Source organism: Quercus suber, unplaced genomic scaffold (assembly GCF_002906115.3).
Source record: "Quercus suber isolate HL8 unplaced genomic scaffold, Cork oak 2.0 scaffold_439, whole genome shotgun sequence".
Lineage (NCBI taxonomy): Eukaryota > Viridiplantae > Streptophyta > Magnoliopsida > Fagales > Fagaceae > Quercus > Quercus suber.
The window spans coordinates 38,719-60,483 of record NW_027069890.1 but is presented as its reverse complement, the minus strand read 5'-3'; the positions used below and the strand labels follow the sequence as shown (position 1 = coordinate 60,483).

Below are 21,765 nucleotides of genomic sequence, written 5' to 3'. Positions count from 1 at the left end.
GGACTTTGCTAGTCAAGTGCGTGTCACGTGGGGCACACTTTTTTTAATTTTTAAAATATTTATATATATATATTTTTGATAACTTCACCGAGGCGAACGTTTCTCAATTCCTAACTTTTCAACCGGAAACCTGCTATCACCGTTTCCCCCTAATTTCCAACACACACCTCCCGAATTCCCAATCACAAACAGGAAAAAAAAAAAAAACCCTAACAACCGGACAAGCCGAGATCCCGGTCACCTAACCTCCACGTGTCGAACGTATAAACAGGTTTAAGCGAAGTAGGTCCCACAATTTTGGTGACGCAGGGTTGTGACGCAAACAAATACCTTAACTCTGTCTCTCTCTCTTTGTTTCTCTTTCTCTTTCTAAAAAACGATAAAAGAAGCTCCTTAATCTAGTATAGCACTGTTCTAATTTTTTCTCACACAGTGTGTGTGTGTGTGAGAGAGAGAGAGAGAGAAAAAGAAGTGCATAGAAATTAGATTGACCCTTTTGGATTCTCTCAGATTCTCAAAGGAGGACCAAAAATTTAGGGTTTTTTTTTTTTTTTTTTTTTTTTGCTTTGCTTCTGTCTCTCTCTCTGTTGGTTTTTGCACAGAGTAAAGTAAGTTCTCAGATTCTCTTCACTTAAATTGGTTAAAGATTGTGACTTTGTGAATTTTTTTGATGTGGGGTTGTGTTTTTAGATTATGGGTATGTCTGTTTGTTTGATTTTTTTTTTTTTTTTTTTGGTTTTTTGTTCTGGTTTTTTTGAAAAATTGGGTGTTGGTGGGAATTCTGTGTTGTTTTGTTGGATTTGGTTTGGGTTTTGGGGGATTTGGGAATGGATTAGGTGATTGGATTGTTTGCATGTGGGAATTGGGGGGGGGGTGTTGGGGGGTGTGTTGTGGGTTCTGTTTGGTTGCTGTGAAAGAGTGTTGAATTGGTGGAATTCTAGGTGTAGAAGGGTGATTTGTGGACTTGAAATGATGAATTTGATAAATTTGTTTTAGTTGGGGGTGAAATTTGAGTTTTTTGTCATGGGGAGTTGACGAATCTGGACTTTGATAGTGTGGAAATTGATTTCATTGGGAGTTTGGAGTTTTGGGTTATGTTCTGTTTGGTTGTTGAGAATATGGTAAACTAATGTGTAAGTAACATTTTGAATTGCTTGAGTGGTTAAATTAATTAAATTGTGTAAGAAGGTAAGGAAAATAATAATAATAATTACTTGGGAAATAGCTGGGATCAATGCATCAGGTTTCTGGATTACTTGGTTGGACTTGAAGAATCTGAATTTGATAGCATGAAAATAGATTTCAAGATGAGCTTTGTATGTGAAGTTTATTTGTTCTGCTTGGCTTGGTTTTTTTAAATTCATGGATTGGAAATTGAGATCATGAGTTTTTTGTTTTAATTTATTCGTTTGGTGTCCAGAAAAAAAAAATCTACTTAATTGAGCTTGATACAACTAGATACTGATAATTCTGGTGAATGATGGGCCTTGATGGTATGATGTTAGATGTGTTTGCTTTATGTGTAGTATATATCATGGTTTCCCATGTATTCTTTTGATTATGAGTCTTTTTGCTATTTTGTCAATTTGGGTAAGTTATCAGCTTGCATACCTTTAACCTTAATTTGGTTAAGTTTTCTCACACATTATCCAACATCCATTCCTCTTTCCATCCAAATTACAACTGTAACTAAGCTGATCTACTTGTGATTTATTAGGTCTCAGCTTAGTAAAAGGTTAGGATTTGGTTTTCTTATTGAGTCAAATGTTTTCCACCTGCACAATGATTGTGCAAGTTTCTGATTGGCATTGAAGCCTTGAGAAAGAGGAGCTCCTCTTCTCAATGGTTGTGTGAAGATATAACTTGGGTTTCAAGTCTTGAGAGTTGCAGGAGTTAGTCTTCTTCTTAAAGGTTGAAACCAGGAAGGATACTGAGGATTACCCAATTTAGTCTTGTGAGGTTTGAATTGGATGTTTAGTGAGTGCACTGTGCATAAATAGCGTGTGGGTCCTCCACCTTGTGCCAATAAAAAAAATCTGAAAGGCTGGGGAGTTTGGTGAGCTTGCGACTGCTTGCAAGCTCAATGAGCTCCCCCCAGCTCGTCTCATTTATCCGTTACATTTTGGGTGCAATCTATGTCACTTTCATCTAGGATTAATTTCTTCAGTTAGTTGGGTGGCCATGATTTTAGAGTAATTGAGGTCCTGTTACCAGTATATCTGCTTTATGCTTGTTTATGTGAAAACTCTTGAGCTGTTTTTTGCTGACTTCAGATTGTTTTCTTTCTACAGTTATAGAAGGAATACAGAGACCTGTACTTTTTTGAAGGAATAAGGAATTAGGAAGGTATGCAGTCAAAGTCTGAAAATGGAAATCGACTAGAACCTGATTCACATGCCATTCCACCAACAAGTGTCTATCCTGAACCTTGGTATCATGCTATGACAAGGGGAAACATATCCAATTCATCTTCATTTGAATGCCCAAATGGTGGTTCAGAGTCAAACGATGGTCAATCATATTCAAATGGTAGACTGAATGGGGAAGATGACGATGGCACCAAAGAATCACAGAATACTGCTTCTTCACGATCAGGTGCTTAAAATGGTTATGCTAAGAATTTTAACAAAAGAGTGTTACAAATAGACTGTTTACCATGAGGTTCTGATTGATCTGTGAGCTTGCTTTTTATGAGATTTAGCAATTTATGTTCTTTATCAAGGTACTAAAAAGGATTTTATTTCTAATTTCAGCTGGAAATAATGGACAAGAACAACAGAATGTGCAGCATGTAGCATCCAATGCTCCTTCTAGGCGTGATGAATGCCTCACACAACCTCCCCAGCTTGAACTTGTTGGACACTCAATTGTAAGTGTGTTTTCTTTTAGAACCATCCTCCCCCTCCCCCCAAAACGAAAAAGGAATCTTGCCCCATCAAAGTCCAATCATGATAATTGATCAAGACTGTTGGACTGAAGATTCTGTTTAATGTATAAAATTAGAAGCTCGTACTTACATGCTTTTGGAGCAGAAGGGATTCCTAGCTTTGTTGCAATTCTTTTGCAGGCATGCGCGTCAAATCCATATCAGGATCAATTTTATGGGGGAATGATAGCAGCTTATGGGCATCAGCCTTATGTAAGATCCATTTATTGTTGTCATTCATGATTGGCTAATAGTGTCTTCTTGATTGTCTTACCTTTTTCTTACTCTAAATAATTAAACAATGCTCCTGAGGTTTATATGTTGTGCGACCTGGTTACAATATTCTTAGGAAGTTGATTCCAATTATGACAGGTTGCATCCAATGTATCAACATTTGAAATTTTGTACTTTAGTTTTCTTACTAAGGATATATGAGAGACAATATCAAGTTACACACAGTGTAACTGTTTGTTAATGTTACACCAATCAATAACTTTTTACTAGACTAGGATTACACATTGTCGTTCTTCTTAACATGCACACTAATTTTCATATTAATCAAAGGCTACTTGCTAGTTGATCCATCATGTTTTGTGTATGATTTTAAAATACAAAACACTTGAAATTTAAACATTTTATAGGAGATAGTTATTGGTTTCTGATCTTCTTAAAATTTTGCAAGCATAAAGTGTATAAGGAGAAAATGTAATCCAACAGTGGATTTGCCAAAATACACACCCAATCAAATATTATTACCTACAAACTGGTTTGGAGGTAATCTTCCTCCAACCCACTATGTGGCAGTTGAAAAGACCATCTGTGTGTTGTGTGTAGTTTTTGTCACATGACCTTTTTAATTAATCATGTGACTTGTTCAAATAATACACATGAATAGTCTTATAAATCGCCGTGTAGTGGGTTGGAGGAGATTCTTCCAAATTGGTTTAGAGATAAACCCTGTCATATATATATCTATTCTATTTGGGCAACATTTGAGGAGCATGTTCCTTGGTTTTTTGTTTTCTTATACGTTTTCTGTTGGCTAATTTTCAGTTTTAAGCTCTGGGTCAATTATTCAATTACATATATTGTTTTGAAGTGGTAAGATGGTGTTTTGGCTGTTTGGGGGACATGAACTGGGGCCTGGGTAGGATCTTTCTTAGTTAATGGGTTTGTGGAACTTTAGAGGGATTGATTACATCTTGGATTATAATCAATATAAACCATGTTTTATTATATGCAGAAAGGAACCATACGGCATGGTTGAATGTTTTTATGGAATATTGTANAGCCAAAGAGGACAATACCTGCTAATTGGGGACTGAGACAAGAAATCCGCCCACATTTCATATACGAAAACTTTAATATATGGAATAGTTTAAATTACAACAAGATATCACCAAGATACCCCAAAGAAGGGAAGAGAGAGAGAGAGAGAGATGTAACCCCATTAGATTTCATACGATACCATCACATCATATTTTCTATCTTTAATAATCATAATTATATCCTACATTTATATTTTTATAAACCCCACATGATCAATTAAGCTAATTAGATATAACAAGTACTGATTTTCAAATATATATATATATATATATAATAACGACTATTATCACAAAGACTTTTTTGATTTTTTTTTTTTGGTTGAGAAAAAAGAATTTTTTGATTTTAGAGTGAAAGATTAGAAGTTAGAACAAACTTGTGATAAAAGCTATGGAGTATATACTGTATTTATCACTTCCTTTTTTATTTTTCTTTTTTTTAAGATAAGAGTATATTATCACTTAAAATGAGTCAAAGAAATATAAAAAGTATGGCTTATTTTTAGAGATCGTTTTCTACTCTTTTTTTTTTTTGGAAAACAACTCTATCTCATAGGAAGCTAAATAAGGGAAGTTAGGAGATTGTGTTTTAACTCATTTAAGGTTACTACCAAACATAGAAAAATAAGATAGTTTTATAAACAATATTTTTTGAAAAATTACTCATTTTCTAGAATACATTATCGCTGAAAACAAACCGAGCGCTATAAAGTGACAAATATTCGTCTAAGGACAACTTTTTTTTTTTGTTTTTTGATAAAGTGAAAACTTATATCAAAGGAAAGAAGAAAAAAAAAAAAGATTACAAAGCATGATCAAGTATAGCCTCCTTCTCAACTACGCTAACAACTCTAGGAGGACAGTGACCCCATACCAAAACTAACAAATATCCATGACTTTTAGACCGTATAACTAATTCATGAGCTGCCTTATTAGTCTCCCTAGATACCCATCTAAAATACACTAAACCATAATCTACACATATAGCTTGAACAATCTCAAGAAAATTACTTAACCTCCATGGAACATGATCCCCCACAAGTTGAGATAGCATCCATTCAGATTTTAGAATAACTTTCACTCGCAAAATGAGATACATCTACTTTGTAACTAATCACAAATCTTAGTAACATACATATATACATACATAAAAGATGCATTACTACACAAAACAATTACATGCTTCTTATGACTTGTGACATTACTTTTGGAATTGACATTTCTCCTAATAAGTCATAATGACCACCAAGAATATTGGCAGAAAAACTAAAACAAATAATCACTAATAATACTATATAGAATAAGATAATGACCACTAATATAAATCAGCATCCGTCACCCATTCCTCACCGGCATGTAAGCACAAACATTCTCACTTCATTAAACAAAAAAAAATATATATATTATAAACAAAAAGACACGTGTCCTACGCTGCTGTCATTTCTGTACTAGTGTGGGCCCCACAGTATCGACACGCGTTTCCCGGACTTTGCTAGTCAAGTGCGTGTCACGTGGGGCACACTTTTTTTAATTTTTAAAATATTTATATATATATATTTTTGATAACTTCACCGAGGCGAACGTTTCTCAATTCCTAACTTTTCAACCGGAAACCTGCTATCACCGTTTCCCCCTAATTTCCAACACACACCTCCCGAATTCCCAATCACAAACAGGAAAAAAAAAAAAAAACCCTAACAACCGGACAAGCCGAGATCCCGGTCACCTAACCTCCACGTGTCGAACGTATAAACAGGTTTAAGCGAAGTAGGTCCCACAATTTTGGTGACGCAGGGTTGTGACGCAAACAAATACCTTAACTCTGTCTCTCTCTCTTTGTTTCTCTTTCTCTTTCTAAAAAACGATAAAAGAAGCTCCTTAATCTAGTATAGCACTGTTCTAATTTTTTCTCACACAGTGTGTGTGTGTGTGAGAGAGAGAGAGAGAGAAAAAGAAGTGCATAGAAATTAGATTGACCCTTTTGGATTCTCTCAGATTCTCAAAGGAGGACCAAAAATTTAGGGTTTTTTTTTTTTTTTTTTTTTTTTGCTTTGCTTCTGTCTCTCTCTCTGTTGGTTTTTGCACAGAGTAAAGTAAGTTCTCAGATTCTCTTCACTTAAATTGGTTAAAGATTGTGACTTTGTGAATTTTTTTGATGTGGGGTTGTGTTTTTAGATTATGGGTATGTCTGTTTGTTTGATTTTTTTTTTTTTTTTTTTGGTTTTTTGTTCTGGGTTTTTTGAAAAATTGGGTGTTGGTGGGAATTCTGTGTTGTTTTGTTGGATTTGGTTTGGGTTTTGGGGGATTTGGGAATGGATTAGGTGATTGGATTGTTTGCATGTGGGAATTGGGGGGGGGGGTGTTGGGGGGTGTGTTGTGGGTTCTGTTTGGTTGCTGTGAAAGAGTGTTGAATTGGTGGAATTCTAGGTGTAGAAGGGTGATTTGTGGACTTGAAATGATGAATTTGATAAATTTGTTTTAGTTGGGGGTGAAATTTGAGTTTTTTGTCATGGGGAGTTGACGAATCTGGACTTTGATAGTGTGGAAATTGATTTCATTGGGAGTTTGGAGTTTTGGGTTATGTTCTGTTTGGTTGTTGAGAATATGGTAAACTAATGTGTAAGTAACATTTTGAATTGCTTGAGTGGTTAAATTAATTAAATTGTGTAAGAAGGTAAGGAAAATAATAATAATAATTACTTGGGAAATAGCTGGGATCAATGCATCAGGTTTCTGGATTACTTGGTTGGACTTGAAGAATCTGAATTTGATAGCATGAAAATAGATTTCAAGATGAGCTTTGTATGTGAAGTTTATTTGTTCTGCTTGGCTTGGTTTTTTTAAATTCATGGATTGGAAATTGAGATCATGAGTTTTTTGTTTTAATTTATTCGTTTGGTGTCCAGAAAAAAAAAATCTACTTAATTGAGCTTGATACAACTAGATACTGATAATTCTGGTGAATGATGGGCCTTGATGGTATGATGTTAGATGTGTTTGCTTTATGTGTAGTATATATCATGGTTTCCCATGTATTCTTTTGATTATGAGTCTTTTTGCTATTTTGTCAATTTGGGTAAGTTATCAGCTTGCATACCTTTAACCTTAATTTGGTTAAGTTTTCTCACACATTATCCAACATCCATTCCTCTTTCCATCCAAATTACAACTGTAACTAAGCTGATCTACTTGTGATTTATTAGGTCTCAGCTTAGTAAAAGGTTAGGATTTGGTTTTCTTATTGAGTCAAATGTTTTCCACCTGCACAATGATTGTGCAAGTTTCTGATTGGCATTGAAGCCTTGAGAAAGAGGAGCTCCTCTTCTCAATGGTTGTGTGAAGATATAACTTGGGTTTCAAGTCTTGAGAGTTGCAGGAGTTAGTCTTCTTCTTAAAGGTTGAAACCAGGAAGGATACTGAGGATTACCCAATTTAGTCTTGTGAGGTTTGAATTGGATGTTTAGTGAGTGCACTGTGCATAAATAGCGTGTGGGTCCTCCACCTTGTGCCAATAAAAAAAATCTGAAAGGCTGGGGAGTTTGGTGAGCTTGCGACTGCTTGCAAGCTCAATGAGCTCCCCCCAGCTCATCTCATTTATCCGTTACATTTTGGGTGCAATCTATGTCACTTTCATCTAGGATTAATTTCTTCAGTTAGTTGGGTGGCCATGATTTTAGAGTAATTGAGGTCCTGTTACCAGTATATCTGCTTTATGCTTGTTTATGTGAAAACTCTTGAGCTGTTTTTTGCTGACTTCAGATTGTTTTCTTTCTACAGTTATAGAAGGAATACAGAGACCTGTACTTTTTTGAAGGAATAAGGAATTAGGAAGGTATGCAGTCAAAGTCTGAAAATGGAAACCGACTAGAACCTGATTCACATGCCATTCCACCAACAAGTGTCTATCCTGAACCTTGGTATCATGCTATGACAAGGGGAAACATATCCAATTCATCTTCATTTGAATGCCCAAATGGTGGTTCAGAGTCAAACGATGGTCAATCATATTCAAATGGTAGACTGAATGGGGAAGATGACGATGGCACCAAAGAATCACAGAATACTGCTTCTTCACGATCAGGTGCTTAAAATGGTTATGCTAAGAATTTTAACAAAAGAGTGTTACAAATAGACTGTTTACCATGAGGTTCTGATTGATCTGTGAGCTTGCTTTTTATGAGATTTAGCAATTTATGTTCTTTATCAAGGTACTAAAAAGGATTTTATTTCTAATTTCAGCTGGAAATAATGGACAAGAACAACAGAATGTGCAGCATGTAGCATCCAATGCTCCTTCTAGGCGTGATGAATGCCTCACACAACCTCCCCAGCTTGAACTTGTTGGACACTCAATTGTAAGTGTGTTTTCTTTTAGAACCATCCTCCCCCCTCCCCCCAAAACGAAAAAGGAATCTTGCCCCATCAAAGTCCAATCATGATAATTGATCAAGACTGTTGGACTGAAGATTCTGTTTAATGTATAAAATTAGAAGCTCGTACTTACATGCTTTTGGAGCAGAAGGGATTCCTAGCTTTGTTGCAATTCTTTTGCAGGCATGCGCGTCAAATCCATATCAGGATCAATTTTATGGGGGAATGATAGCAGCTTATGGGCATCAGCCTTATGTAAGATCCATTTATTGTTGTCATTCATGATTGGCTAATAGTGTCTTCTTGATTGTCTTACCTTTTTCTTACTCTAAATAATTAAACAATGCTCCTGAGGTTTATATGTTGTGCGACCTGGTTACAATATTCTTAGGAAGTTGATTCCAATTATGACAGGTTGCATCCAATGTATCAACATTTGAAATTTTGTACTTTAGTTTTCTTACTAAGGATATATGAGAGACAATATCAAGTTACACACAGTGTAACTGTTTGTTAATGTTACACCAATCAATAACTTTTTACTAGACTAGGATTACACATTGTCGTTCTTCTTAACATGCACACTAATTTTCATATTAATCAAAGGCTACTTGCTAGTTGATCCATCATGTTTTGTGTATGATTTTAAAATACAAAACACTTGAAATTTAAACATTTTATAGGAGATAGTTATTGATTTCTGATCTTCTTAAAATTTTGCAAGCATAAAGTGTATAAGGAGAAAATGTAATCCAACAGTGGATTTGCCAAAATACACACCCAATCAAATATTATTACCTACAAACTGGTTTGGAGGTAATCTTCCTCCAACCCACTATGTGGCAGTTGAAAAGACCATCTGTGTGTTGTGTGTAGTTTTTGTCACATGACCTTTTTAATTAATCATGTGACTTGTTCAAATAATACACATGAATAGTCTTATAAATCGCCGTGTAGTGGGTTGGAGGAGATTCTTCCAAATTGGTTTAGAGATAAACCCTGTCATATATATATCTATTCTATTTGGGCAACATTTGAGGAGCATGTTCCTTGGTTTTTTGTTTTCTTATACGTTTTCTGTTGGCTAATTTTCAGTTTTAAGCTCTGGGTCAATTATTCAATTACATATATTGTTTTGAAGTGGTAAGATGGTGTTTTGGCTGTTTGGGGGACATGAACTGGGGCCTGGGTAGGATCTTTCTTAGTTAATGGGTTTGTGGAACTTTAGAGGGATTGATTACATCTTGGATTATAATCAATATAAACCATGTTTTATTATATGCAGAAAGGAACCATACGGCATGGTTGAATGTTTTTATGGAATATTGTTATAGGTGTTACTCAGAGATAAGAATATTGACCTTGTTACTCAGTTATGAAGCAATATGGTCTTGTTACTCAGTTATGAAGTACTTAAAATGCATGAAGTTAAGCCAAAAAAAGAATTAAGCTCAAGAACGCCCTTCATGGATGGCTTTTTGCTTTTTTTACTTGTAATTCTGTCATCTTACTTGACTTGGCAGCAAAGAAAATATATCTGCTTAAATTTTTTTTGTTTTCTGAAGTTTCAGTATGTTTGTAGATTTAATCTTTCTGTTATTCAAGGACAGTTTAGCCATTACCCTTATGCTACAACCAAACGAAAACAACAACAACAATGATAAGCTTGATAATGATAGTAACATTAATTTGTACGCTGCAGATAACATGACTTGTTATCTATGATATGCTTCTTTTCTCTTGACCAATTTGCTTAAATATGAAGTGGTCTAACATATCTTTGTAACGGTCAGGGTTATCCTCCTTTTCTTGGAATGCCTCATGCCAGAATGCCTTTGCCCCTCGAGATGGCACAAGAGCCTGTTTATGTGAATGCTAAACAGTACCAAGGTATTCTGAGGCGGAGACAGGCACGTGCTAAAGCCGAGCTTGAAAAGAAGTTGATAAAAGTTAGAAAGGTACAATGAATAATTGCCTCATCTTAGTTTTTCAATTTTGGTGCTGAATTTGTCTTAATAAAAGCAGCTTGATATGGTTTGTTGAGGTTATTATTGCTTCCATCGTTGATAACTTGGTATTACTTTGCCTCCAATAACTAATCTTTATTAAGAAGGGAAAATGCATTGCAAGGAGAAACATTTTCTTTGGCAACTCAAGTTTTTCAAATGTGCTCACAAAATTATCCTCGTATAATTGGAGCTTTTAACTTTCCACATGGGACACCGATTTTGCTGTGAGGGATAATGGGGAAGTGAAGATGTTAAACTTTTGCCTTTCTTATGTAAGATGGCATATTTTGGTTGTGTCTAATGATGTAAATTGGTATTTTCAGTGTGATGTGATAAATCCTTTATTGAGATCTTTTCAGCTTAAACTGCTATGATTGTTGTGAAGGTTTTTAGAAGTACTGTTGTGATTGACTTGTGAATTACTTATTTGGTATATATGCAATTTGAGCTTCCATGGTTAGGCACTAAGTGTATAGGTGTGTGCGCAATTTGAGCTTCATCTCTATTTTATCTTGTTTATTTCCCATCTTCTCCAGCCATATCTCCACGAATCTAGGCATCAGCATGCTATGAGAAGGGAAAGGGGTACTGGAGGACGTTTTGCAAAGAAAACTGCTGCTGAAGATGCAAATTATGAAGCCAAAGAAAAGGGCACAGGTTCTGGTCCAACCCTTTCATCACAGTCTGCAAGTTCATCTGGTTCTGAACCCTTGCTCACTGACTCTGCTGAAACATGGAATTCCTCCCATGGGCAACCAGAAGGGAGGCACAACGCACCCGAAGCTCACAATTATGTAAATGGTAGTGTTCACTACCAGAATCATAACAGCTTGCAGGCCTCATCATATCTACATGCTAGCGAAAGAGGTGAGGAAGGAGACCGTCCAGGCCAGCAGTGGGGAAGTATCTCCTCTAACCAGGCTTCACAGAGGCGTCTTGCCATCCAGTAAACCTGTGCTCTGGGGATTTGGGTGCCAAGATGGTGGATTGGACCCAACCCAGTTTGAATAGGATGTATTCCATTTTTATCTGATGACAAAAATTCTTGGCAATTTGTATGTCAGGCGGCAAATCATTCTTGGCTTTTATATTATGCATGTGGCATGGATGAATAGTGGAGGAGATTGTTAATGGGCCAATATGGCTTTCCTAAGAGAAATCTCCGGATGCTTCAATCCATCCTTCTTCCCATTTTTGCTCTTTGTACAGATAAAGATTAGATAACTCAAAGTTTGCCTTTAACTCTCGGTTAATGTAGAAACCAACTTGTTTGATAGTAGCCTTGACCTTTGTGTTGTCTGTGTTTTTATGTTGCTTATAGGATTTGATTTGTGGTTTATCGTTCAACATGAAGAGTTGGAACCTTGATTTTTCATTTGGCTCGAAGGTGGTTCAAGAGCCTCATGGGCCAAATTGCTAACCATTCTGGCATACACACGTATGCATGCATGCAATGTGTCTGGGAAAAGCTTTGCTTGTGTCACAAAAGTGATATAATCATATTGGAAGGTGATCTGGGTCTGACGTCTGTTGTGTGAAATTCTTCAATGATCCACAACTTTGGTTCTTGGCATTCTAGTAATAATTTGTGTTATGGTAGTGAATCCTTAAGTCAGATTTACAGTAATAAGAGACCCGATGAACTGATAGCATGAAAGCTGAAAGTTGTGAAAGCTCAAATTTGGTAAATATTAATTATATGGGCTAAACTTGGTACACAATTCAGTATTAGGTTCTCTAATTGAATTCAATAATGCTCTGTTGCATTAGTAATACATCAGATAAGGAGTTACCTTCTCCAAGGATAATAAAGTTCAACCATGTGATTTATCATCGATCAAATCTACATTGTTGAATCTAATCAAATGAATTGAAGGAATTAAACCTAAAGAATTGTACTTAAGTTTTGTCTTAATCATATTGGTCTCTGGAAATATATGTATCCTGTCTCAAAGCAGCCATCTTAATCATATTGGTCTCTGGAAACATACGTATCCTGTCTTAAAGCAGCCATCACAGTCAATAGAATGGTTTAATTCATCTCCCTAAGCAGAGTATATTTAAATCACTGAATTCATAGAATTGGAGATTCCACTCTCAACTAACAAGTTCGGAACAAAAATCCATAATCCTGATGCAGTCCGGAAACTGTTAAACCTGTTCTCTCCTCCTCTAACGAAAGTTGTCAAATGTATTAGAATTTCCTTCTGTTAGGATAAATCTGCAAAATGAGTTTCCCAATGCAAATGGGAGGGCTTCTAGTTTCACACATCAAAAAAGTAATAACAGGAAATTTTAGTCCGTCCAGCATAAAGCAAGAACATCATAGCGTATTGATATATAAACCACCCTAAATTAAAAGTATAATCAGTATCTATAAACACTATTAAAAGGCTCATATTTGAAACCAACTACATTATTGTAACTGTTTGATACAAGGTTTTACACTCAAAATCATAAAACAAAAATCCAAAAGGGAAGGAAAAAAAAAAGGCATATAGTCTATATATCATATGAGATCATCATGTCTATGTTGATCAGCATCTTCTACATTTTCAATAACTTCTGCCTCATACTGTTCTGTGTCGGTTTCTTCAACTTTGCTGCTGGGTGGAACCCCTTCCTCTGGACTTGTTTTGCCGGCATCTGAAAAACTGTCATTTTGCTCTGTGGCGTTTATCACGGTTGGCTGCTTCTCCATCATCCCAGACAGGGCCAATCTAGGAGACCACTCGAGAACATCATCAATTATGTTTGATACCCGCTTTTGATACCTGCAAATTTGATTAAAATTGACACTTCAGGTCCATTCACAGAAGAAAGGCAGAAAAGTAGTGTTCCTTTAAGAGAAATTTTCATATATGAAGAACTAACCTTGCTCTAGCAGCCTCATCAGGAGCATGGTGCCTCAGCAGTAATATGACCAGAACAGCTACTACTGCATAGAAAAGCCTTGTCGTCCACTTGGGTCGCTCCTCCTCATCTTTCTTGGGCCAGAAACGGAATAATTCTCGCAATGTTGCTTCCTCAGCAAGAATGTTAGGGAAAAACCAAACACGTTTTCCGAGAACGATGTAAAGAGCACCAAAGACAGTAGCTCTCACTGCAAGTTAAAAAGAAATCACAATAAAATCCCAGTAGAAAAATATAAATAAATGGATAAAAACTGTCAGAATGATAATTTTACATCAAGTAAAGAAAACAGAGAGTGTATAAATGGTTTTATCCGACCTTAGAGTCAAGTGAACAACATAAGCATAAACCACAAAACATGAAGCTTTAGAGTATTATGATACAAATAGTTGCAATCTTCCTCTTATATGCAGCATACTAACATGATAAATACTTCAAAAATGCTTTCTTAGATTTCAAGACACTTTATAAAGAAATGGTTTCCTAAGACATCAAACATATTTGATAAAAATTTGATGACTCCCGGAAAAAGAACATGCTGCAAGAGGGGATGCATATATATATATATATATATATAAGTCAAAGTCATAAAATCTGTTACTTAGGTGACTGCACTGTGTGGCAACAATAAAATCCATCGATGATAAGAAAGAGCATATTAACCTCTTAAAGAAACCATTGAAAAACCAAAAGGTGAGGGCCAAAGTCAAAGATATCCACAAATCCAGATAGGAATAATGGATGGCATCAATACCACCGAAAAGGATAATTATACAAATTGGAACCCAAAATCTTCACCGTACAGCAATTCCCAAACACAATTCAAAGCATTTCAAAGAGAAGCACCACCAACTGACCCACAAACCTATTGATGCTAAATGCATCCCTACAATATGTATCATCGTTTCTTCAGAAAAGCCTCTCTTAATCTATTGGTCTCAAATTACAAAATCAGAGAACCAAAAAAAAAAAAAAAATCCAAAATAGTGCTGTCAAAACATTCTTTTAGAGCAGCTCGTTGCACTAAAAGTGACCTCTATCAAATAATAGAGCTTGCAAAAGAGTGGATCCTGTTGAACACAGCCAAACATTATAAGTAACTATTTCATTTGAAACAGTAACTCATACTAAACCATCAAAAAGTGGTACTTTTATTTGTACAGAAAACACAAATATTGGTCAAGAAGGAAGATTATTCACAGAGCAAGCACTAAGGAGGTATGCCTAAGTTAGTGTAATAATTAAAATCGATGCATCTCACTGGACTTGGCTAAATGGTTGACCTTTAAGGTTTGACAGCCAAACAAGAAATTCAAGTAACAATAGTTGCCCACTAAAGCCTTAATGCTACAAAATATTACATACTTGCACCTTTGCTTTTTCATTTTTAATCATAAAAGAAGTGTAATAAATACTTCTTGCAATTGAATCACCAGTAAAAGTGGGGCCAATGACCAAACAAAATTTACCAAGAAAATAAAAACCAAAACCACCACAAGGTATTCAAAATTCCGTATTTTGCAGGGAGAAAAACCGGTTACACTCTACCAACATAACAATGGCACTGATGTAGGGCCACATTTAACATAATTATTATGTATAATACACATCCTCCTAAAACAAATTAAATTACAAATGTATGTTGGTGGCCTAATATGACAGACATGCATAATCATCAATTTGTAGCAGTTATAATGACAAATTGGTGCAAAGTAAACTGGTAATGGCTACTTATCACCAAAAAAATAAAAAAGGATAATGGTTTACTTCAAACTAGTATCCAACACTAACAATTTTCTAAGAATGACCTGCATGGAGAACAATATAATATAAATAAATGCAAAAGAACTTACCCAAAAGTAGTGACAGGATAAGCGCTAAAACGCCTGCGCAAGAGTAGAGTATTAGTATCTTGCACCGATGGGGATACACAGGAAACAAGCAAATTGCTAGTGTCAACACAGGCCAGAAAAATGAGAGAAGTGTCTGCCAAAGAGGCCTCCTTTTTACAAATGTCCATGCAAAAAAGGCATCAACTTCAGAAAATATTTGATCCTGCAAAATAGAGTCCAATGTTGATAACTTCACATACAGAAAAAATCAGAAAATGTTCTAAGTTCTAACTTCCTAGATAAAGTAAAGTCCATAATGAGGTGCTCTCCAAAATGATAGTGATATCATCAAAAGGTATGCATTCAAGACTCTGGATGGTCTGCTCAAGTAATCTTCCCATTTTCTCCCCCAAACTTATCACCACATTTCCAATCTTTTTCTTCAATAATTGCAACATTTCATCTCTATGCGAAGCAAGATGATTAAATAGATAAGAAATTACAGCAGAAGAGTCCTTACATAAAAATATAGACAAAACCAACATTCTAGAGGCCTTGTATTCTGAACACTCAACTAGTCACCTTACATGGTCTCGAAGAAAGACTATTAGAACCACTAAGCCTTGATGCACAAAATAGGCCTGAGCTCTAAGGAATCAACCATGTTGATGGTAGTAGTGTATTCATAGTAGGGTTAAAACATTTTTTTTAATTTGCGTTTTATTTACAAGTTATGGCCAAGTTGTACTCAAGAGAAAAACTGTACTACCATTCTTGCTACTTGATATTTTTGGTAGTTTAGTTGAATCTAGAATTTTCTAGGAGATCCTAATTCCTAAGTATCTTAGGTTTTATTTTCTTTGAGTCCAAGTTAGTCTATTATTAGGTTTTTAGTTTACTATTTAAACTAGAAGTCCTAATAAAGTACAAAAAAGAGTCCATATATATATATATATACACACACACACACACACATGCTCAATTTACTCAAAGAAGAGATTGAGCTGATTAATAAAATATTGAATGTTTTTCAGTATTAAGGCATGTTGGTATTATTTTTCTCTTCTTTTTCGATGTTCAATGGTCAAGGGTGGGGGGATTTGGAATCTGGACTTCTCTGTTGGAAACACCAAGAACTATTAGTTGAGCTAAAGGCTCTTGGAGTTGGCCTTATTGTTCTCTTTTCTTCTTCCTTACAATAATCCCAAATCAAGCCCTTCCTTTACCTACAAGGCTCTAGGCATTGGTCTTATTGTTCTCTTTCTCTTCTCTTTCTTGTGCTACTATTCATACAGCACCTTAACACCATATATTTCTCTCTTTTCCTTCTTCCTTACAATGCCAAGTCAAGCCCTTCCTCATACCCACCAAAGACCTAAAAACTTCAAATACTTTCTCTATCAAATTGCCATCAAAACTCATTAAATCCTGGACAATTGTAAGCCCTAACCCTTTCTTCTACAACTCTAAACCCTAAATCCACAAATCCTCTTAAACCTACACCACAAGCACACAGACAAATTCCCTCATTTGTCTTAAGTCAATAGGCTAATTGTAAAGCAATGATCTATGCATTGTATAAAGATTTGGAATGCCATTACCATGTACAGTGTGGACAATTTCAAGATTAGGACTTTTGATGGTGTTGAGACTTGAGAATCTTTGGGCAATTATGTCTTTTCGAGATCTATGAATGGATGACTATTTTGTCTTTTTATATTTTATATCATTTGAATTTGAGATTGTAATTATTCAGAAGTAGCTCCTATTCACATTTTATTGAAGTTATTTTATTAACACCTCCCCCCCACCCCCCTCCCCCCGCTATAAAAAAAAGAGATACATATCAAAATATATAAATCTTACATGTAAATCAAAATTACATACCTGGAAAATCTCTAAATGTGCTGGCCATGTAGACAATTTTTTCTTCCCAGGACGAACAGTTTTCACCACACGATCACAACGGGCTAAAAGATTCTTTCTTAACAAAGCATTAGCAATATCATCAGCTTCTAGATTCTTATCTGATTCTAGAATATCTTTGAGCTCTGGATGATTTCTCAAAAAGCTAACAAAATCCTTCCCTCTAAAGTACTCAACACGCGTCTCCTGTAAAACAGCCCATCTAGACACCAAATCCTTATGGTCTCTAACCTTCTCAGCAAACAGCTGATATACATCCTTCTGAGCAGCTTGTTTCTGAAAAGAAAATATACTCTCAGAAAAAATAAAATGACATGCAAACCTATATATTATTATCAGAAATCAAATATACTCAGCAATGCACATCCTTCCTGACAAAATAGGTACCAAAATACACCAGATCAAAACTAGCATCAAGCCTACAAGATATAAAACACTGCAACAACATAATAGAACAATAAACAGAGAATGCACTGTCAAAAGCACCTCACAAACCAGATAAACGAACATAAACAAATATGAAAGCCATTAACACAAGGCGTCCCTGCACCCTAAGCAACCTCACTCTTAGTCCATCACACTATTATACATGTGGTCATTGAGTCATTCTCACAAATTTGGAAATCAATTACATACTCACAGTTCTCTCCTATAGGGTACTCATTTATGCTGTTTGGCTGCTAACGAACCTAACAACAACAACAACAACACTAAAATTTCTGGCCACATTACATCATACTCATTCGCCATTATTACATTGTTTCAAAACGACAATTGTATTAGGCAGTTCAATGGGTTTTTCATTCTCAAGTTATCATCTTTTAACCTGTCAATTCAATTCCTATTCTATTCCTACCTTCTCAGCCACCAAACCAAACATTAGAGACAAATTAACACCTTTACACTTAAAGTACACACCAATTGACAATTCCAACCCCTAATTTCTACTCATGCACATACACATAAACGTAAACATCCATGAATGTCTATTCACATATGTATCATTGCACAATAACATTCAAGTGCCAAAATCCTCTCAAACATTTTCATTCACATCATATATATATATAATGAAATCCCAGTTCAGTGAGAGAGAGAGAGAGAGAGAGAGAGAGAGAGAGAGAGAGAGAACCCTAGGACAGGATAAACGAAACACAACCACATATGAAAACCAATTAATATAAGGCTTCCCAGCACCCTAAGCATTCTCGCTCTTAATCCAGCACAATATAATGCGCATTACAATTCACTTCAATTCAAAAATCAGTTATGTACACTCAGTTCTCTATACCAAGAATAAATTGGATCTAAACAAGTTTCCTAATGAAGCCCTTCATGTCCATATGAATTTCTAACTTCACAGAACCTCCATACTGATTTTCCATTTTTTTTATTATCAAATCACATGGTGCCTTTGGTACTACTACTACTCTTATTTCACTCCATCCAAGAACTTCCATATCGTTGGTGTGATTCAGTGATCCTAACGCGATACATCTTCAGAATGAAAATAGAGTGGAAACATGGGTTGGCTTTTACACTCGGTTTGGCTGCTAATGAAACTAACAACAACAAAAACTAAAATTTCGGTCCCCATTACTTCCTACTCATACTCCATTATTTCATCAATTGAGGCAGGGGTTTTTCATTCTCAAGTTATCATATTTAAGACTATTCAACTAAATTCCTATCCCATTCCTACTTTCTCGGCTACCAAACCAAACCTTAGACACAATTTAACACCTTTACATGTAAAGTACACCAATTGACAACTCCAAACCGTATTTACACACACACACACGCGAACCTTAACTCCACGAATGTCTGTTCATACATAAATGTATGCACAAACAAAATTCAAGTGTCAAAAACACTTGCATTCACAATATATGCCACAATAAAAAATAAATAAATAAAAACACACACACATTTACACTTACCAAAAAGCAAAAACAAAAAACACCCATTTACAGTTATCAAAAGACAAAAACAAAAAACACCCATTTACACATTTTGCTTGTTTCATATACACACAGTATAAACACATACAAATTATCCATGAATGAAACCCTAGATCAGAGACAGAGAGAAAGAAGGAAAACCCTAGGGGGGGTATCGGAGTTGGGATCTCTGGAACCGTTTTGGATGGCAGCTGAAGATCTTCGGACCCTTTTCTTCTCTGCACCTCCAGATTTCTTCATATCTCACTCTCTCTCTGTCTCTGTCTCTGTCTCTGTGTGTCTCTGTTTTTTTTTTTTCCCTCTGTGTTTGTGTTATGGACAATTTAGGTACTATATTGAAAATTAGATTATAGAGAGCAGAATATTTATTAAGTCTATTAATGCTGGTAAAACTCTTACTTACTAAATACAGTTTCTTTTTGGACCAATCAACACTTGACACGTCGGTTTATAACGTTGTTGGGCCCTACCATTTCAGACCGACATGTTTCTTGTTTTTGGGTAATATTGTTAGTATTATCTATCAAAAAATATATTAAAATTTTTTTTGCTGTATTATATAATATCAAAAAATAAAAATATTTGGTGTATTATAAAATTTATAACTTATAGTTATTGGATTTCAAATAAAATTTTAATAGTTTAGTAAATTACAAATTAAACATTATGGTAACATTAAAATTTTAAAAAAAATCAATTCAAACCATCTATTCTCTCACTTTCTTTGATACCCATTGAAAGGGTTAGTTTTAGATTTAATTTAATTTGAAACTTATAATATTACATGATTTGATTTGAAATCTTTCCTAAATTATAGAATTTGAAATATAATTTTCTTTATTATTTTTTATTTTTTATTTAGCCACGTACAACATTCACTAAATTAAAAAAATTTCTTTCTTTAGGCTTTTTAAAGAGTCAAAATAATGAATTTGGATGAAATGTAATGATAAATGAGGTTTCAACTCAAGTCAAATGATAACTTACGAACTTATAACATTTCGTTTGGCTTCTTAGAAGGTCAATACAATGAATTTATAAATGGAACAAGAAAGATTTAACCTCAAGATCAATGATAATTCAAAGTGTCTAAGATATTTTGAGTATTAGTATTTTTATTTTTTTATTTTTAAGTGAGCATGAGAGTTTGTTTATAGATTTCGTCCTTTATTCTCTATTTTGATCCTTTTTAAAAACATTGAATAATAATATCTCTTGCAAATATATATATATATATTGGATACCTTTGAATTTTTGTTAATTTATTTTAATATTGTCCAATAAGTCTTTAAAAGCCCATATTTTGTAACATCACCATTCTAATTTTTTTTTTTTTTTGAGGAAGAATCATTTTTTTAATTTGGTTTAAGAGTTACCATTAACTTTTTAAAAGTCCATATTTATCCTCTTCTTCATTCTTTCTTTTCTTTTTTTCTTTTTTTGTGAATTTTGGGGGTACAATTATTCTTAACGATATTAGTATAAGCTAAATACAATTAACCATCTTTTCTAATAAATAAATCAAAGACTAAACAAATGTTGATTAACTTAAGTTCGATTTTTCTAAATAAATTATAATTAAATTATGAAATTCTTTCATAACAAAATTTCTTGTTTTACTTTTTATTTACTAATATTCATTAATTAAACATGTATCAAGTGTGTGGGTATATATATATATTTCATTAAACTCTATCATGTATTGCATAAGTTAACAACTAGTATAAATGTGACTTTTGATTAGTCCAATTATACTCATCGTTACTTTTTTTTTAGAGAGTTTCAACTTATAGCGTCCGCTCCTGATAATAGCTCTTTATCATCAAATCAATACACCAATCAGTTTTTGATGTAGGCGGGAATTGAACCCCAGATCTCTAATACAATCATCATAGACTTTACCAGTTGAGCTAATTGGAACCCATTACTCACCATTACTTAATTATGTTGGGTAAGTTGGAAAGTAATATTCTCCTAATAATAATTATTTACATTAGTACTGTTTTGATGTTGTTTGTAGGACATCCACACACCCCCCCCCCCTCCCCCGGGACCTGANTGAATAATACTCTCAAAAAACAATTTTACTTAAGATGCTGGGTTTTTAAGTGAAATTGTGTCTTCATTTGTAAACATGATTTTAACATTTAAATTGTGCTTTGGAAATTCGATTAAAAAAAATCCTAAATAATATCAAAATAGTGATAATTTAAACAGTTATCATAAAATGATATTATTTTACAATTTTTTTTTTCTTAAATATGTTAAGTCGACATATTTAGACTTGGGGACAAGGACATTGTAGCTTCAAGCAATTAATAGTGAAAAGGAGCCAATTGTATTCCATTTATGATATGATAAAGATAAACTATTTCATTGGTTTGGTGGTTCAATTATTCAAAATTGTGTCTGTTTTTTTTCTTTGCTGAGTACTGAATACATCAATGCCAATTGCCAAACACTAAAGTTGCAAAATGTACCTTATCATGTCGTTGGCATTCT

At 34.5% G+C, this 21,765-nt stretch overlaps 3 protein-coding genes across 6 annotated transcripts; 2 read left to right on the top strand and 1 right to left on the bottom strand.

Annotated features, from left to right (window-relative positions):
* Positions 1-361: 361 nt before the first annotated feature.
* On the top strand, positions 362-4,195 carry LOC136061383 (nuclear transcription factor Y subunit A-1-like). 3 transcript variants are annotated; one of them, XM_065762030.1, is made up of 4 exons: positions 362-608; positions 2,292-2,595; positions 2,754-2,869; positions 3,004-3,126. In XM_065762030.1, exons 2-4 carry the CDS (start codon positions 2,349-2,351, stop codon positions 3,043-3,045), a joined length of 405 nt encoding a protein of 134 aa, XP_065618102.1. In that variant the 5' UTR covers positions 362-608; positions 2,292-2,348; the 3' UTR covers positions 3,046-3,126. The 3 variants fall into 3 exon arrangements, with proteins under 3 accessions (XP_065618102.1, XP_065618100.1, XP_065618101.1); XM_065762028.1 differs by having other exon boundaries at positions 364-608; positions 3,068-4,194; XM_065762029.1 differs by lacking the exon at positions 362-608 and adding an exon at positions 1,189-1,316 and having other exon boundaries at positions 3,068-4,195.
* Positions 4,196-6,103: 1,908 nt separating this feature from the next.
* Positions 6,104-11,910, top strand: LOC112033832 (nuclear transcription factor Y subunit A-1). 2 transcript variants are annotated; one of them, XM_024066598.2, is made up of 6 exons: positions 6,104-6,344; positions 8,029-8,332; positions 8,491-8,606; positions 8,806-8,877; positions 10,416-10,580; positions 11,168-11,910. In XM_024066598.2, exons 2-6 carry the CDS (start codon positions 8,086-8,088, stop codon positions 11,579-11,581), a joined length of 1,014 nt encoding a protein of 337 aa, XP_023922366.1. In that variant the 5' UTR covers positions 6,104-6,344; positions 8,029-8,085; the 3' UTR covers positions 11,582-11,910. The 2 variants fall into 2 exon arrangements, with proteins under 2 accessions (XP_023922366.1, XP_065618099.1); XM_065762027.1 differs by lacking the exon at positions 6,104-6,344 and adding an exon at positions 6,932-7,053.
* A 1,031-nt stretch (positions 11,911-12,941) lies between these two features.
* LOC112033814 (uncharacterized) lies at positions 12,942-19,605 on the bottom strand. The gene is made up of 5 exons (XM_024066587.2): positions 19,405-19,605; positions 17,264-17,578; positions 15,398-15,599; positions 13,506-13,734; positions 12,942-13,405 (listed from the first exon to the last, which is right to left on the bottom strand). Exons 1-5 carry the CDS (start codon positions 19,501-19,503, stop codon positions 13,141-13,143), a joined length of 1,110 nt encoding a protein of 369 aa, XP_023922355.1. The 5' UTR covers positions 19,504-19,605; the 3' UTR covers positions 12,942-13,140.
* Positions 19,606-21,765: the final 2,160 nt, after the last annotated feature.